Below are 17,699 nucleotides of genomic sequence, written 5' to 3'. Positions count from 1 at the left end.
TTCTGTCTTGAACCAGAGTCTCTCGTCTCCGGACAAGAAGGCTCTCTCAGTTCTGGCTGGTCGATCAAGCTACTTCCACCTCCTCTACTGCGACAGCGGCGTTTCTACGTGTCTTCGGACACCGTATTTAAATACTCCTTCGGTCCTCCTGAGAGGTTTCGACCTCGACGAGGACTGGAATGAGTCGGAGGACTGTATCGGCTCTCTCCTGTCAGGTGTCGATCAGCCCCACCCAGACGACGTTCACAGTGGCGGCAGACCCTTACCTACAGTGAGAGTTCGTAACCCTCCTCGGGAAAACGTTTTCTCCTGACGATACGTTTTCCCAGACTCTGAGAGGCCATCGCCGCAAGGCGATGGCTGCTCCTACTCTTCTCCAAACTGCTAGTTCCACTGGGAAGGCTGAGCGAGTATCCAATTCCTCCCCCACCCCCCATTCCCTCTCTCCTTACGGCTACGAGGGAAAGGGGAAGGATCCTACAGAGATTTCTCTGTAGGATCCCACGTTGGGGACTGCGCTACCAGGGGGACCTTCGGGTCCTACCTGACGTAAGCCCCGGTCGTTGAGGAGGGATCCGGCCCCATTCTCGATTTTTCTACGGGAATCGAGAGGACCACCAGCCGATATCGTTTGACGAATTCGGTGGGGGTTTCGCAGACTGCTTAGAATTCTACGGAATTTCTAGCGCATTCAGTGTTAGAGTTTCTTACGATCTCCAAACACATAGGCGAGACCACGGTCCAAAGTGAGCGAGACGAGAATCCCCGATATGTTACACGATAATCGGGAACCTCGCCTATGCTCGAATTCCTGGAATTTCTAGCATTAGGAAGAAGACTGCTGCTGAAAGAAGACTATCTCACAGTAGGCGACCAACCTGGAATAGAGAAGAACGGACGGGAATATCCAGTTTGGCTGGAACTATCGTCTTAGTATTCTGTTCACCATTGAAGCTTTCCTTCGAGGAAAGACTTCTCCTTCACTCTCTTTAATAGAGAACGAAGGTGGTCGATCTCCAATCCTCCTTATTTTGTTTTCTTGAAGGAAAGAAATGTTTAGGATGGAGATCGTTGTTCAGGAATCCTACAAACTATACTACGTATATTAACCTCGCGACATGATTCTGATAAGCAGTTGAATGGTTCCCGGGGGTAGGGGTGGCGCATATCCTGGTTATTCTACTGGATTGCGACTTAGAACGCAAAAAAGGTATTCTTAATGTTGAAAACTGCAACAACCCGTGGGTTTGCCTGCAACCTCCACCCAGGAGTTTCCAGTTTCAAGTTTTCAATTTTATAACTTATGGTGTTGTCACAACAACAACCCCCACATTTAAAGCTTTTTATTATTTACGAAATTCGGTTTCGCCATTAAATATAATTGCTCGAGCATATCTTTTTTATGCTCGTGGTGGTTCTAGGCAACACCAGAACGCATTCCTTCGTGGAAAGGATTACTTGGCAAACTTCAGGATGACGACGTCAGCCGACAGCTACTGCGTATTGAATTACCCGACCGGGATCATTTCAGTATCAGCTGCCGCTTTGAGATGGACGGTTGTTTATGTCTTTCTCACCTGCTTTGATTGAATAACAACCGTATCTCTGACCAACAATCACGGACTTAAGTCTCTGATTAACGGGGATTCTCGCATACATGAATGACCATCTACTGGTGTGAAATGCTAGTATTCATCGTCTTCGGTACTGCGAGAATTTTAAACAAAAAGAGATATCTATTCGACTCTCATCTTTCTGTTTTACCGCACGGTAACAGAATTCTGTAATAGTCTCTGCTGCATCGTATCCCGATAATGCGATGATTTTTGCGGAATGAGTTTGTCCTCAAAATATCTTGTATTTGAGGTGTACAATTGTTCACTGTTCACCCCGCGGATTAGCAGATGTATTGAAAGACATCGCCTACTCCCACACCTGCCAGCTCTACTTCCAAACGTTTCAGCCCAAGAGAAGCAGTTCTTCAAGCGGCTCCTCCCCTGTGTTTCATTACTGAAGAACGCCCCGCTTTCATTGCACAACGGACAGCAATAAAATGGCGGTTAGCGTTTTCAGTCATTTGTAAGCACAGTTTTAATCTTGAGATTCCTTCTCTCAATTCAGCTGGAAGACGTAGGTTGCATTCATTGCCTACCTTCATCTTCAACGTCACATAGTGTTGTTTCTCCTTAAGCTGAGATTCAACGTCTATGAGATTTTCTTGCCATCAGGGACCTCTGTCTTTTGAAGGCAATTGACTTTCGCCTTTTGAGCTTATGCATTAAGAGAATCTCGCCGCGCCGTCCGGCATCGGTGACTAACAAATATTTTATTTGTTGGTCTCTCAGCATAACTCTTTAAAGGGCGAAGGTCACGTGACTTACCCGGATGCTTGGACAACTTGCCTCTACTGATTCCGAACCAGTCAGTCGCAGCTGGTCAGAGCGCCCGAGTCAGTTACGAACTATGCTGTGGACTTAGTTCGGTTGTTCCAGCAGAATCATTACTTCGTCTTTAATAGCTTGTCAGTATGAGTACTGTACATAACCAAAGTCGAGAAAGAGGGAGGTCATACGACTATTCCCTTCTTTTCGTCTTAGGTAACTGCATGACTTCTCTTGAGAAGTCAAGCACAAAGGATGGGATTTGTGACGCTCGATTTCGTACCGATCTTCGTAGCGAAGACTCAGAACCCTTCGGTAACTGACGATTGGTTCGAGTCCTTCACATACCCTCCCTAATGGACTTCACCGCCTCCGATACGAAGGCTATGCTGGCTTTGTCCTGTGAAGGTGCAACGGAGCTGTCTGAAGAAACTCGACACCCAGGATGAGTGTGGACGCCTCTTCATCATTCTCTCGCGTTCCGCAAGAAACTTCTCCGTGGCGCAGGTAATGAAGGCAGGTGCCTGGTCCAACCGGACGCATGCACCTCCTTCTACCTTCAGGATATTGCCCACAGTTCCTTGGATCTTTTTCCTTGGGAACCGTGGTGGTTGCTCAACACGTTGTGTAGTTAACCCAGACCCTCGCAGGCTGAACAGCATCGAGTCCTGGTGTGACCGTAAGAATGGATGAGGAATGAGAGTGTGACTGGCTCCTCTTCCCATCTTTTTCTTCCCTCTACCTTTGGGTAGTAGGGACACGGTCGTCACCCCTGCTGGGTAAGGACGAGATGCAGGTGAGCTACTCAATGAGCACCATCCTATCCCTTTCAGTAGGGATAGGATAAATCCACCACTTCCTCCAACAAGGGGGAGGAAGTGGATGCCAAATTGAGACAAACCCATCATTTTATGATTGTCTCTTTGCAAACAGGAACAAGTTCTTGCTTGCTGGTACGAAGAGATACGCTTGCCTCTCTCTTAGTACTTGGCCCAGAGGTCTGACCATTGATCCTGCGGTGCACACCCCGATCAATCGGACAGAGGTTTGGATCCCTCCCTTGCTCTTACGACCAGGGAGGCACTCCAGGGTTGGACGAACACCAGTCTGTTCACCAAAAAGACTCAGATTCCTCCCACCAAGAAGTGAGTCTTCCTATTGTTAAAGGACCGAGGGTTTTGTATTACGTATCGGAACAAATGACAATTTGTCGAAAATTGCATTTTTCCTAACTATACAAACCTGAGGTCCTTTACATATAGTCCCACCTCATGCCACCCCTCACTCTGCAACTTTTTGCATGGGCCTAAAGCAAAAGTGATTCTTCACCTCTCGGGCGCGCGGGCGCGCGCACGATCGGACAAGCAGTTAACTACCGTTCTCCCCTTGTTCGAAGCTTACGACCGTCCCAGCTGCCGCTAGTTACCTTCCTATTGTTAAAGGACCTCAGGTTTGTATAGTTAGGAAAAATGCAATTTTCGACAAATTGTCATTTTGTTTCCACTGCTATATGAAGTAAAGTAATAACTGTACTTAAACCAACATTAGTAAGTACATAAATAAAAAAGTTGGAAATAAAGGACTTAAGATGCAACTTACCCAGTAGTCTTCAGATTAAGCAGAAAAGTTTGGAACCTTTGGAAGCATGTCTCAATGTGATTCACTGTTAGATCATCTAACAAATGACATTTATTCATTTTTGCTTGAAGTTTTGACAGCTTATGTTCAATACGCTTTCTTGCTTCCTTCTCCTTGCGATACAAATGTCTGTAGTGATTCAGCAGTTTTCTGAAAAATGGAGAGATATATGTTTTCTATTTAACATGTACACTCGACAAGAAAACTGAAGATACAGTTTTCATTAGTTTTCGTTCATCGAATTTCCCATTTGTTTTTACTGAAAAGACATAATATCGCTAAATTTAATCTAGAATATGAAAATACACTGCAAATTATATCATATTAGTTAAAACTGCAAAACAAAACCGTTCAGATACTTAAAAACACGATATATGTCCGAAGTAATTGGAATTTCCCAGATGGATTCGTTCATAGAGATCTGGTAGATAGAATGTGAATTTCTGATTGTAGTACTATGTATCACGACGACAATATATACTCGTTTTCCTTCATGAACGGGGATATTATTGTATCATTGTAAATGGAGAATGCAATTATGTTTAGCTTCTACAAACTCATGCTTGTATTCCAAAGCGATTAATGTTAGCTGAAGTCAATGGCAGCCAATGTTGCTAAGGCTAAGGTAGGTTGAGCAAATCTAGTTGCATCCGCAAGAGCGTTTTCTATGATGTGGAGGAGCCCTAGAACTTCGAGCGGGAAAGCGCAAGTCACTGGACACTGGCTTACGTAACGGATTTCACACTGATTACTTTGACGTTGACATGGATCGAATGCTAGTTGCTGTTTACAAAGCTACCGTCATTAAGCATAAATCTTTATCAAGGGTAAAGTAGCATGTCAGCTCAAAGATTTTCTGGCTATATGCTCCAATTACAAAGCAGTTCGTAGTAGCCTACAGCCCTGCACGACTGCATTTTGCTGCGAGGCTGAAAGATCTCCCAACACATCAGCATTATTTGCGCGATATAAAACTTTAATTGCCTGTGCAATGCGTATTGAGTTATTTGTGGTAATAACTATTTTTACTTACAGCTTTTTTTTGGGGAATGATTTGTAGATGAAATCCGATTTTCAAAAGTACAGATTATATCAAGAGAGCAAGAATGACCGCAGCCTGTGTCTAAAATTTTCCACGTTTTTTTACAATCTTTGAATGTTAAGGCAACTGTCGAATGAAATCAAGATTAGGGTATGAATTTCTTAGAGAATTGACTTGAATACTCTGATCCTTCAAATTTTATCTAGCATAGTGCAGCACAATCTTAGCAGTCATATCACCCCGTTTCCCAGGTATCTGTGCACCGACTCACCGCTCTTTCTTCTGCCTTTCCCCGTCACAAGTCCGTCACCAATACTATAATTATTCTCTTCTCTCTCTCTCTCTCTCCTCTCTCTCTCGCTCTCTCTCTCTCTCTCTTTCCTCTCTCTCTCTCTCTCGCTCTCTCTCTCTCTCTCTTCTCTCTCACTTCTAAAACCATACTTCAAAAATATAATATTACCACTCAATCTCAAAGAAAATATAATGAAATTAAGTAGTTAAATAAATAGGCCTAAGCTTTCACGTAGCAGATCTCTCTCTCTCTCTCTCTCTCTCTCTCTCTCTCTCTCTCTCTTTTAAAACACGTTTGAAAAAATATTATCACTCAATCTTTCAAAGTAAATATAATGAATTAAGTATCTCTACAGATAGGCCTATACTTGTGCTCTCTCTCTCTCTCTCTCTCTCTCTCTCTCTCTCTCTCTCTCTCTCTCTCTCTCTCTCTCCCCACTTTTGAAACATTTGAAAAAAATATTGTCACTTAATCTCTCAAAGTAAATATAATGAATTAAATATCTCTATCGATAGGTGTATGCTTGGGTGCTCTCTCCCTATCGTCATAATATTTGATTCTTTACTGTATTGTTCCTCACGATTTCCACAAGTACTGATCAAATTTTAAAACACTTTCTCTCATTGTTTAAGATCCGTCTTCAATTACGCATGAATGTTAACGTCAGTTTAGTGTCAAACATTACTTATAAATAAGGTTTCACAGTAGGTTTTAAAAAGGATGATCGATATTCTATCCTGAACTGACGTTATCAAACCAACATTAACGAATAATATAGAGCCTGTTTCTACATTCAAGTAAGAATTATTAAAGGGCCTCTACAGAATCTTTATGGTGTAAAGTTAATGGAAATCTAGAAAGCAAAAAACGCTACGATTTTGCCAGGTGTGGCATTATTGAACACTATATGTCCGAAGATTTAAAAAAACTGTATCTTAACATTCCTTGCCGAGTGTACCTAGTCTACATGCTGTCCCAATCTTTCATCAATTCAGCTCTTATATCTTGAAAGGGCAAAAAGATTACTGGGAGTTAGGCTTCTCTTATCTAATGGACACGGAGCAATGACCAGCAATGAAAAATGTAGAAGTACATGAAATCAGAAAAAACTAGCTCAAAGTAAAATGACCTAGTATGAGTAAATTTATTTTTTAGTTACAGTACCATTTTGCTTTTTGTTCCATTCCTTATACTTTTTTCATAAAACATAAAACAGCATAAAGCCAAGTGCTGTAAAAAAAACTTATGGACAAATGGCAGTCTACATTTGAAATCAAGAATTCTAAGTACTAGGGGAAGTCCCTCCACTTGCCCATGATCATTTTCATTTGCTAACTACATATAGAAATGATAGCATTAAAGGGTCTTTGTGGCATACCTTTTAACAGTTACATTGCTTTCTAATTTTTCACCCAGTTTCCTGTCTTCTCTTTCCAATCTAGCTGACCTACTCATCTCTCATATATGACATTGTAGTCATGTTAAACTACCATACCATGATAACATTTCCATATTCTCATCAGAACTGGTTAAAATGACAATTTGTCCAAAATTGCATTTTTCCTAACTATACAAACCTGAGGTCCTTTTACAATAGGAAGGTACTAGCGGCAGCTGGATAGGTCGTAAGCTTTCGAACAAGGGGTTCGGTAGTTAACTGCTTGTCCGACAGGCGCGCGCGCGCGACTGGGAGGTAAACAAATCACTTTTGCTTTGGCCCAAGCAAAAAACTGCAGAGTGAGGGGTGGCATGAGGTGGGGCTATGTGTAAAAGGACCTCAGGTTTGTATAGTTAGGAAAAATGCAATTTTGGACAAAATTGTCATTTGTTCCGACACGGCAAATTTTCATACAAACCTTCGGTCCTTTTTACAATAGGAAGATCACTTCTTGGTGGGTAGGAATCTGAGTCTTTTGTGAACAGACTGGTGTTTCGCCCAACCTTGGAAGCCTCCCTGGTCGTAAGAGCGAGGGAGGGATCCAAGCCTCTGTCCGATTGATCGGGGTGTGCACCGCAGGATCAATGGTCAGACCTCTGGACCGAGTACTAAGAGAGAGGCATGCGTATCTCTTCGTACCAGCAATGCAAGAACTTGTTCCTGTACAGGAGCAAATATAAAGTCATGGGTTTGACTCTTGTAGGCATCCACTTCCCCCCCTTGTAGAAGGAAGTGGTGGATATTCTGCTCCTATCCCTAGTGAAAGGGATAGGATGGGGCTCTGTCATATAGCTCACCTGCATCTCGTCCTCATCCAGCGTAGTGACGACCATGGCCCTCTGCCCACAGGTAGAGGGGGAAGGAAAAGATGGGAAGAGAGAGCCAGTCACTCACTCACTCACACATCCATCCACACAGTCACACCAGGACTCGATGCTGTTCAGCCTGCGAGGGTTCTGGGTTAGCTACACAACTTGTTGACAGCCAGCCACGGGGTCCCAAGGAAAACGTATCCAAGGACCTGTGGGCAATATCCCGAAGGTAGAAGGACGTAAAGGTAGTCTGTTAGACCAGACCCCTGCCTTCAGGACCCTGCGCCACGGAGAAGTTCTTGCGAAACGCCAACGATGGGGCCAATACTTCTGACTTCGTGAGCTCTCGGACGGGACGTACGGATGTCGTCACTACCATCAGCCTCATACGCCCTCCTGATGACCTCACGCAGCCAGAATGAAAGAGTGTTCTTGGATACTTCTTTCTTGGTGACCCCGGTGCTAACGAAGAGGCGTCGACACTCAGGCCTGAGGTGTCGAGTTCTCTTCAGATAGCGCCGTAGCGCCCTCACCAGGACAAAGCAGCATCTCATCCGCATCATTATTCGGTGAAGTCCAATAGGGAGGGAATCGTGAATGACTCGAACCTGTCATCAGGGAGGGACTGACGGTTTCTGAGTCTTCGCAACGAAGTTCGGGACGAAATCGAGCGTCACGGATCCCCATCCCCTGGAGTGTCGTACTCATAGGAAAGGACCATGAAGTTCCCCTACTCTCTTCGCCGATGCCAGGGCCAGCAAGAAGAGGGTCTTGAGGGTCAGATCCCTGTCTGACGACTCTCGGAGTGGCTCGAACGGTGTTCGAGTCAGACTCCTAAGGACGAGAGTCACGTCCCACGCAGGGGCCTGAGTTCCCTGGGTGGGCAAGACCTTTCGAAGCTCCTCATAAGCAAGGAGCTCTCGAACGAGTTCGAGATGTCCAACCCCCTCAGTTTCAGGACGAGCGCCAAGGCGGCTCTGTATCCTTTAACGTGTGGGGACTGAGAGGAGCTTCTCCTCGGCGAAGAAAAACGAGGAAATCCGCTACCTGCTGAAGAGTGGCTCTGAGAGGAGATAGACCCCGTCTACGACACCAACCACAGAAGACGGCCCACTTCCCTGGTACACAGCTGCAGAGGACTGACGGACGTTCCAGCCATCTCTGTTGCTGCGCTACGAGAAAAGCCTCTCGTTCGCAAGAGATGGTGGATAACAGCCAGCCGTGAAGACGTAGGGACTGGACTGCTCGGTGGTACCGCTCGACGTGTGGCTGGGCGAGAAGGGTTGTGGCCAAGGGGGATCTCTCTCGGTTCTTCCCTTGCGAGAAGAGCCACAGGTCCGGATACCAAATGGCCTGTGGACCAATGTTTGGGAGCCACCAGGATCATCCTGAGATTCGGGCGTGACCAGCGCTCGACTGATCACTTGCGAATCAGGCTGAACGGGGGAAAGGCATAGGCGAAGAGGTTGTCCACGGGTGTTGAAGAGCGTCCTCTGCAGCTGCCCATGGGTCCGGCACGGCCGAGAAGAACACCTGGAGCTTCCTGTTGTGCCGGGTGGCGAACAGATCCACGACTGGTCGCCCCCACAGGTCGAAGAGCCTTTCCGCCACGTCCTGGTGTAGAGACCATTCGGTCCCTATCACCTGATCCCGACGGCTGAGCGTGTCTGCTACTACATTCCTCTTCCCTGGAATGTAGCGTGCCGACAGCTCTACTTGAGTGTGCCTGAGCCCACTCGTGCACCTACCGAGTCAACTGGTTACAACGGGAGAGACACTAGGGGCCCCCCTGTTTGTTGACGTAAGCCACCCCCGTGGTGTTGTCGCACATCAACACCACTGAGTGTCCCATCAAGCGGTCCTGAAACTCTTGGAGAGCGAGGAACGCTGCCTTGAGTTCCAGAACATTGATGTGAAGGTGCTTGTCGTTCTCGTCCCACACTCCTGAAGTCAGCAACTCCTCCAGGTGTGCGCCCCATCCCTCGGTCGATGCGTCTGAGAACAGCTGCATGTCCGGGGGGGGGAGTGCGCAGTGGCACTCCTCTTAAGAGGTTCCTGTCGTCGAGCCACCAGGCTAGGTCCTGCCTCACCTCCTGTGTCAGTGACACTGGAAAGCTTGGGGGATCCGTCGCCTGTGACCAACTCTCCTTTAGTCCTCACTGAAGAGACCGCAGGTGAAGACGCCCGTGAGGGACTAACTTCTCGAGTGACGACAGGTGTCCGATCACGACTTGCCATCGCTGAGCTACCTGTTCCTGCCGAGACAGGAAACTGGTTGGCTGCCTCCCTAATCTGCTGATCCGCGAGTCTGCGGGGAAGACTCGCCCTGCTACCGTGTCGATCAGCATACCCAGGTACTTCATCCCTCTGCTTGGGCTCGAGATCGCTTTCGAAGTTCACAACGATCCCCAGATCGCGACAGAACTCGAGCAGTCGATCCCTGTCCTGTAGCAACTGCGAGCGGGAGCTCGCCAGGACTAACCAATCGTCGAGATACCTCATCAGACGTATCCCGTGCGAATGGGCCCAAGCAGACACCAGAGTGAACACTCGCGTGAACACCTGTGGGGGCTTTTGAGAGACCGAAGCACAGTGCCCTGAACTGGTACACCGTCCGGCGAGGATGAAGCGGAGGTACTTTCTGGAGGACTGATGAATGGGTATTTGGAAATACGCATCCTTCAAGTCCACTGAAAGCATGAAATCGTTCTCCCTGATGGAGTCGAGCACTGAGCGTGCCGTCTCCATCGTGAACCGGTCTGGCGAACAAACCGGTTCAGGGGAGAGAGATCTATCACCGGCGCCAGCCTCCCGTAGACTTTTCCACCAGGAAGAGTCGACTGTAAAAGCCGCCCGGTGACTGATCCGTGACGATCTCTACAGCTCTCTTGCTCAGCATGGTCTTGATTCTCCTGTCTGAGTGCTACGTCCTTCGATGACCCTGGAACGTACGACTGCTGTTGGACCGGGTTGGAGGTGAGGGGGTGTCCGAGATTCGAAGGGTAATAGATATCCCTCCCGAAGGACATCTACAATCCAGGTCTCGGCGCCGTAGCGCTGCCAAGTTGCCCAATGGCTGGCCAGGCACCCCCCCACTTCCGGCAGCAGGTGAGGGGGAACAGCCGTCCCTAGCGTTTCCCCCCTTTCTTCGACTTCTTCCCAGAGCCTCCACGGATGAGGAGGGCTGGGAGGAGGGCTGGTTACGGCTCCCCTTGCTAGAAGTCGAAGAAGACAGAGTCATTTCCTCGGGGCTTCGACGCAGCAACCGTCTTAGCAGACCGAGGAGAAGCCGCATAGCCGAGCTCTTAGACTTGGCCGCAGTCCGAGGCTGCCCAGAAGCCTTCGAGGACTGCCTGGTGAACCAGACGGTCACTGTCATCAGTGCGCCGTCTGTCCACCGCAGCGTCCACCATCTCTCCTGGGAAGAGAGACGTGGAACTCCGTAGAGGTCCGTTTCGAAGCCCCAACGCCGCCTCACGCCCCGCCGGCCAAGCCCTGGAAACCCGAGTAAGGACAGCGTCCCTATTCGTCGAGAACCAGGTTGGCCCACAGGTTCACCGTCTGGTGGGCAAGGAAGGAGATGGCTCTTCCCCCAGACTGGCAAAGTCTCCTGAAGGCCGAGTCCTCTTCGGGAGAAATCCCCCCGGAGTTGGCTGCGACCTTAGATACTGTGAGGGACCACAGATCTAGCAGGAGACGGCCTGGAAAGCTGCCATGGCGGTAGATTCCAGGCCTAGTGCCTCTTGCTGCGAGAACCACAGGTTCTCGGACAGGAGCTGTTGCAGAGACACACCCAGAGTCAGCCTAGCTAACTCCGGGTTGACCTGTTGGGCGCATCGGGTCTCAGATGGCACGTTAAAAACCAGCCGCTGTGTAGCAGAGGAGGTGGAAGCAGCTTGTTCGACCTGCCAGACTTTGAGCGAACCGTCTTGCCGGAGACAAGCGATTCAACATGGTCCAGCACTGAGTGGCCGCAAGCTGTGAACGCGGCAAACCCACCGTCGGTCTGGGTTCCCTCTTCGGGCCCCAGAACGACTCGAGCCGGGACGTTGGGCTCGGATGGTGGGAGCGGCGATCCTTCCCCCCGAGGGGTCGTTGTGCTGACGAATCAGCGCAATAACCTCGGCAAAGTTCCTCTGGATCTCGGGCGTGATAGCATCCTGTGGAGTCGGACCGTCCAGTGTCCCTCAAACAGGAGCATCTCCCGAGACCCTCCTCCCTCAAGGAGAGGCAGAGCGACAGCCCCTCTCGGTAGGTCTCCTCCAACCACCTGTGCGTACGACCTGGCTGGTCCGAGAACCGAGCCTGGTACGTACGACGACGTGGCGGGATCCTGAGGGGCCGGCACACCCCTCACGATCACTCCTCAATACCTCGCCCCTCCCGGGTGTAACCCGAGGAGGTTGAAGGTATGGGAGAGGCAGACCTGACGCTCCCTCCTCGCTCGCTGGCAGAAACCAGTGGGCTTGGAGGACTGCAGGCGATCGCCAACCCGCGGTGGTGATCGAGCTGAAGACCTAGTCGAGCCGTCTCGCTGTGGAGAACGGCTGGCCGGACCGAGAACAGCGGGCCCCGGTCTCGTGTGTCAGAGGAGCTGGTGCTGGTCGCCGTACCCGATCGCTCTCTGCGAGAGCGACGGTCAGGCGACCGGCGAGCTCCACTGTCACTGTGAGATCGGTGCGTATCCTCACGGTGCGTCAGTTCGCTGGCACCAGCCGTGGCTGGTGCCGGCGAACGGGGGGACCTCTTCCCAGCCTCAGCCCGTGGCCGGTCATGGACCGTCACGTCCGCCCGGGTAGCCAGCTGTTCGCGTGAGAGCGAGAGCTGGTCTGGTGAGAGCCGCTGTGAGCGGCTGTCACCAGTCTTCCGCTCCGTGCCGTGAACCAGACGCTGAGCGGACTCAGAGGTCTGGTTCCTGGCTGCACGGTCACTGTTAGGCGACCGTACACTCGGTACCTTCTCGCGAACGAGCGGCCGACCGGATCCTGCTGCTGTGGCCGAACCACTGACAGCAGGCGAGGAAGTGCCGGTGTTAGCCGGCACCCCTCTGGTCCCCGTAGTCTTCTTCCTTGCGGGAGAAGAGACGGGTCCTGCTCCCGAAGGAGCAGGGCGACCAGCGGAAGAACCCCCCGTCTCACCGGAGCGAGACGGGCCCTTAGAAGTTCCCGAAGGAGACTTCTTAGGGGGGGGGAGGCAACTTCTTCTTCTTAGGCGGTGGGGCCTTAGAAGAAGAAGGGGAAGAGGCGGCAGACGACGACGACGACGAAGAAGACGATGAAGACGACGACGACACCTCCTCTTCTTCTTCTTCTTCGTCAACCTCCTCAGGACCGACGTCAGGTCTGTCATCCAGGACGAAGCCGGGCTGCTGTTGCCGAAGCAACAGGGACCCGGACGTACCTGTCCGAACAGACCAGCAATCGGAGCAGCGGCGCCAGGAACAGGAACAACATCAGCAGGTGCGAGCATCACAGGAACGGCAGTCGAGACGGCAGGAGCAGGAACAGGAACAGCAGCGGTGGTCACGGCAGGTACGGCAGGCTTGTGGTGGGCGGTCCAGGTGGTCGAACCAGCGGCACAGACGTCCTCGGTACCGGTGGGAGGTCCAGGGGCGAGCTCTTCGGGCACATGAAGTCCGGTCGCGGCAGCACGGCAAACCCAGGTGGCGGCATCACACTCCCCCGAGTTACGGCGACTGGCCCCTGCACGATGTTGTGGGTGTCACAGAGACCGCGTGCTGGGTGTACACCAGGTGAGGAGGTGACGCGTAGCCGGGTGTTGTAAGGGTCGTGGTGGTGGTTGTGACCGTTGCATGAGTGACCGCCACGGAGCCAGCGAGTGATAGAGCAGCCCCTGGGACATCGGCACGCCCTGCAGCCCCAACGATGACCCACACCTGTCCGAGGTCATCCTTCACGGCAACCGCACCTGAGGAGGCAAAAGTCGGGTGATTAGAAGGATCCTCTACCCGCTCGCGCGAAGACGAGCGGATAGAGGACCCAGAGTACAACTCTACGTCAGGGTATCTAGCGCCCTCCTCCACACTCGACACGTCAGGAGAGGAGAAGGACCTAGACACCCCCCCCGAAGGGGAAGGCGCGAGACGTGGAAGTTGAGCGGGCGGCAGGAAAGAAGACGAAGTGTCCGTCACCAAAGGAGTCGCGGGAGAGCTTTCCGACGACTCCTTTTGCAGGCCTTCGCTTCTTCCTGCCATCATACAAAGTCCACTGCGCCTCCGACAGTCATTACATACATCACAGGGCTCGGCCCGGGTGCATTCGCGCCCCCGACACCGAGCACACAAAAATATGAGGGTCAATCTCTGGGAACGATCTAAACTTCCCACATTTACGCCCTTCGATACCCGGGCAAAGTCTCCTTGGGGTAGCGAGGCGAGGAGATTCCATCATATTTCAATTGAAGGCAGTAATTATTATGCAAAGAGAGAATGATTGTACTTACAATACTCTTTCATACACAATTACAACCAAATACTCAGAAAGCAAACGACGAGCAGCGGGCAGAGAGCGTCGAACACACACGTCCATCCACTGTGAGGCCGAAAGCAAAAGTGATTTGTTTACCTCCCAGTCGCGCGCGCGCGCCTGTCGGACAAGCAGTTAACTACCGAACCCCTTGTTCGAAAGCTTACGACCTATCCAGCTGCCGCTAGTACCTTCCTATTGTAAAAGGACCGAAGGTTTGTATGCCGTGTCGGAACAAAAGATTTTTTATGAAGTGAGAGATGAAAAGTACAACTAGGAAAATTATGAAGTGAAAGATGTAGTTGAGGCAAAAGGGGATGCTACACAAAAAATTTTCTCCAGCAAAATAACAGGATTCTATTAAGGAAATATATTTTACATTTTGAACACATTAGAAATATGAATGGGAAAATAAGACAGGTGAGTAAATTCAAGTGGTAAGAAAGAGAAAATTTCTTTGTGTGCATTTCCAGTTCAAAAGAGAAGGTAGTGATATTCTCTACTGAACTGAAAGTGCAGTATACATGAGCAAGTATAAAGAAAACATAAGTAAAAAAATTGAAAAAAAAAGTTGTTCTTCAGGGAGAACTTAAAATTTGTGAAATTTTAGGAACATTAACTGTACTATGGAATATTCAGATTGCATATTAAAGGCTGTTCCAGTGGACTCTACATGGAGATAAATGCAAAAAGGGGTAAGCTAAGTAATATTAAAGTAAGAAATAGGAAAACCAATGAATAAACTAACCCTGCAGTATAGTCTACCGAAACCTGTGAAACAAATGCCTTTTCTACATAGAACATTGGGCTCAATGCTTATTGTCTACAATGGTGTTATGACTCCTAGACATATATAAATCATGCACCCAATATTGATTAATTGACTCTACAAATCCATACTTAATTTTCCTTAAGTCTATAGTTGTCTTCTCAGAGGATAATTCTGAATCTTGGGGAGCCACTGAAGTTGATCTATCACTCCTTAGTAATGAGTCGATAAATGAACCTGGTTTCAATCCTTCTCTGAAAAAATAGACATGTAAAAATAGATACAAACACAATCATTAATCATATTTTTAAAAAATGCACTGTCTCTAAAGATTGGTAATAGGTAGTTCATAAAGCAGCTGTGAATAAAAAGGAACATCAATACTGTTACTCCATATAATGAACAAGTTGACTATATTTTGCAGTGAATCTGTATTTTTGGTACATACTGTATTACACTAATTATTATTATTATTGTTGTTGTTGTTGTTGTTGTTGTTGTTGTTGAAGAAGACCCCCTCAAGCACATTTCAATAAAAATAATGGCTGCACCAGCAAAGTTTATTTTATATTCACTTTATTTATCTTGCTATCCCTTTCTCTGTGGGCACAAGGGCCTTTTGTAATCTGAATTTGTGAAAGTAAAAATAAAAGGGTAAAATTCTCAACTGTGTCCATACCGTCTGTCATAAGATTATATGTCAATTCCTGATTGATTTATATTGTACATGAAAGGGAATAATACAGCAAATGTAGAATGTGAACTATAAAATCAGCTCTGCTAATACAGTTATTACGTTCTTATGAAAATTATTATATTTAATATTACTTTCAATTTAATGCAATTCCTGACACCAACTACACTTGCATTCAAGGCTAAACCCCGGTGAAGGTTTGACACCCATGGTGCCTCCTGTACCTCGATGAGGGGTTCTCGGGTCTGACCCAGTATATTCTGTAACTTAGTACTCAGCATATTGCAGGTCTGAGAATTGACTGATCTTATACAAAATTATTCATATACTACTTTCAGTTCAGCAATGAGTGTCATTCCCTTGATGGCCATGTGTAAAACAAAGGAACTTGGCAAAATGACAAATTTTTTAAAACAATTTGTATTTTTCTTAGCTAACAAACCTTTGGTCTTACAATAGGATAATTTTTCAAGCTCCCTAGCTGGAACCGGTTAAACAATCAGAGATTGTGAAAGCAAGGAAATCTGTGAAATCTGGCAATTCATGCATGCGCATATTGGGCAAAAGCTGGTCAAAGACGTGCAACCCATGCCATCACATTAGTCTTTTTCTTAACCGCGTTGGGGAGTTACGCAGTTGCTTACTCTCTGTCCAAGCCGGTTGTTTTGCCTGTGTTTCACTCTCAGCCTGTGCATTTACCTTCATCTCCCGATGATGCTGTTTGTGATTCACCTCCAAGAGGTTCTCGCTCTGTATCTAGAGTTCGAAATACATCTCCATCGCACAGACATGAGTTTGCTGTGCACGGCAGTGTACGTGAATACGTCCATGAACATGTACATGAGCCTTCTGTTATGAGTGTTCGGGTTGGTGTTTCTGGTGTGCTTGGTTCATCACAGAAGTCGGTGCCTGGCTCCAGTCGGGACAGGTCTCTGGTGTCTTTACTGGTTGGCGCACCGGGTCCTTTGACTGCTGCGTCTTTGGTTGATGATTTGTCGCCTACAGTTGGACTGCAGAAAGCTGGTGTTTCTGAAGAAACTTTTTTGGTGTTGTTGCAAAATGAAGGTGATTTGGATAAGCCTGCCTCTTCTTCAAGTTGTCGAAGGGAGAAAAGCAGGAGTTTTTTATTTCTTTTGTTGAGGTTGTAGAGATCATTTGTGGGTTCAACAACCTGGAGTGTAGAGCTCAAGCTCAGTCTACTATTACTCCTATTTGCTTGGAAGCCTTGCTGGGGGCTACTCAAGATTGTAAGTCCTCTTTTCAGCTTCCCCTATCAGGTCATGTGTAGTTGGTCTTGCAACGGGTGTGAATTCCACTACTGACAATAATAAAAGAATATACAGTTGCAAGAGAGGAAGAATTAGTTCTACTTCGAAGAAAGGTGAATCAAAAGAACATCATAAACAACTGCTGATACCTCCACTTGAGAATGTGTTGCTTCCATAATAACCACTGAAACATTTAAAGCAACTTGAGCACTAAATGCATGTCAGAGCCTGACAGGTATAAGCAGGTCACTCCCATACCTGATCAGAAGGAATTTCAACTTGAGCTAATGATACACAGGTGTAGATAGCTAGTACAAACCCAAGATGTCAAATGATGAAAAATACATGCTGGAGAAGGAACACCTCTAAACAAGGGCATGAAATACCAATTAGTGCATGCCATCTATAGTACTGAATTTGCCTACATATAAAATGCACTATTTTCCAAAAAAAGGTCTAGAAAATTCAAAAGCCTTACTAGGTATGGGTTATGAGCAACTGGTTTCAATGACAAGCAACATATCCCATCCTCAAATATCCATTACTGTGATCTCTTGTGACAAAGTTAAACACTTCAGATATGTATATACATATGTATCATATACATTTTGATTTTTAAACTTATTTCAAGGGACTGCATCTCACACAGAGTAAAATGTCACAATGGCTTATGTTATATGTAAGAGCACTTTTTCATCAGCATCTGAGACTAACCCAGCTGACTGAGGTAGCATAACAATAAAAGGTTTTGGTTTGTAAAACTAAGAAAAATACAAATTACTTTGAAAATGAGCTAATTGTTCCTTCAGGAAAACAAACCATTGCCTTTTACATACATGACACTTTTCAGGTGGAAGGTGGTCCCAGCTGACTGGTAAAT

The 17,699-nt window shown here is 47.8% G+C and overlaps 1 protein-coding gene across 4 annotated transcripts in view; it reads right to left on the bottom strand.

Annotated features, from left to right (window-relative positions):
- Window positions 1-17,699, bottom strand: part of LOC135207485 (uncharacterized) — a 79,932-nt gene that overhangs the window by 11,306 nt on the left and 50,927 nt on the right. For all 4 annotated transcript variants that reach the window (XM_064239273.1, XM_064239274.1, XM_064239276.1 and 1 more), the window contains exons 8-9: window positions 14,989-15,111; window positions 3,981-4,169 (exon numbers count right to left, since the gene is read on the bottom strand). In XM_064239273.1, the coding sequence (XP_064095343.1) occupies window positions 3,981-4,169; window positions 14,989-15,111 (312 nt within the window). The remainder of the gene's footprint in view (window positions 1-3,980; window positions 4,170-14,988; window positions 15,112-17,699) is intronic.

This window comes from Macrobrachium nipponense, chromosome 32, assembly GCF_015104395.2.
Source record: "Macrobrachium nipponense isolate FS-2020 chromosome 32, ASM1510439v2, whole genome shotgun sequence".
In the NCBI taxonomy this organism is placed as follows: domain Eukaryota; kingdom Metazoa; phylum Arthropoda; class Malacostraca; order Decapoda; family Palaemonidae; genus Macrobrachium; species Macrobrachium nipponense.
The sequence above is the reverse complement of the archived record's forward strand: the minus strand, read 5'-3'. Positions and strand labels throughout refer to the sequence as shown.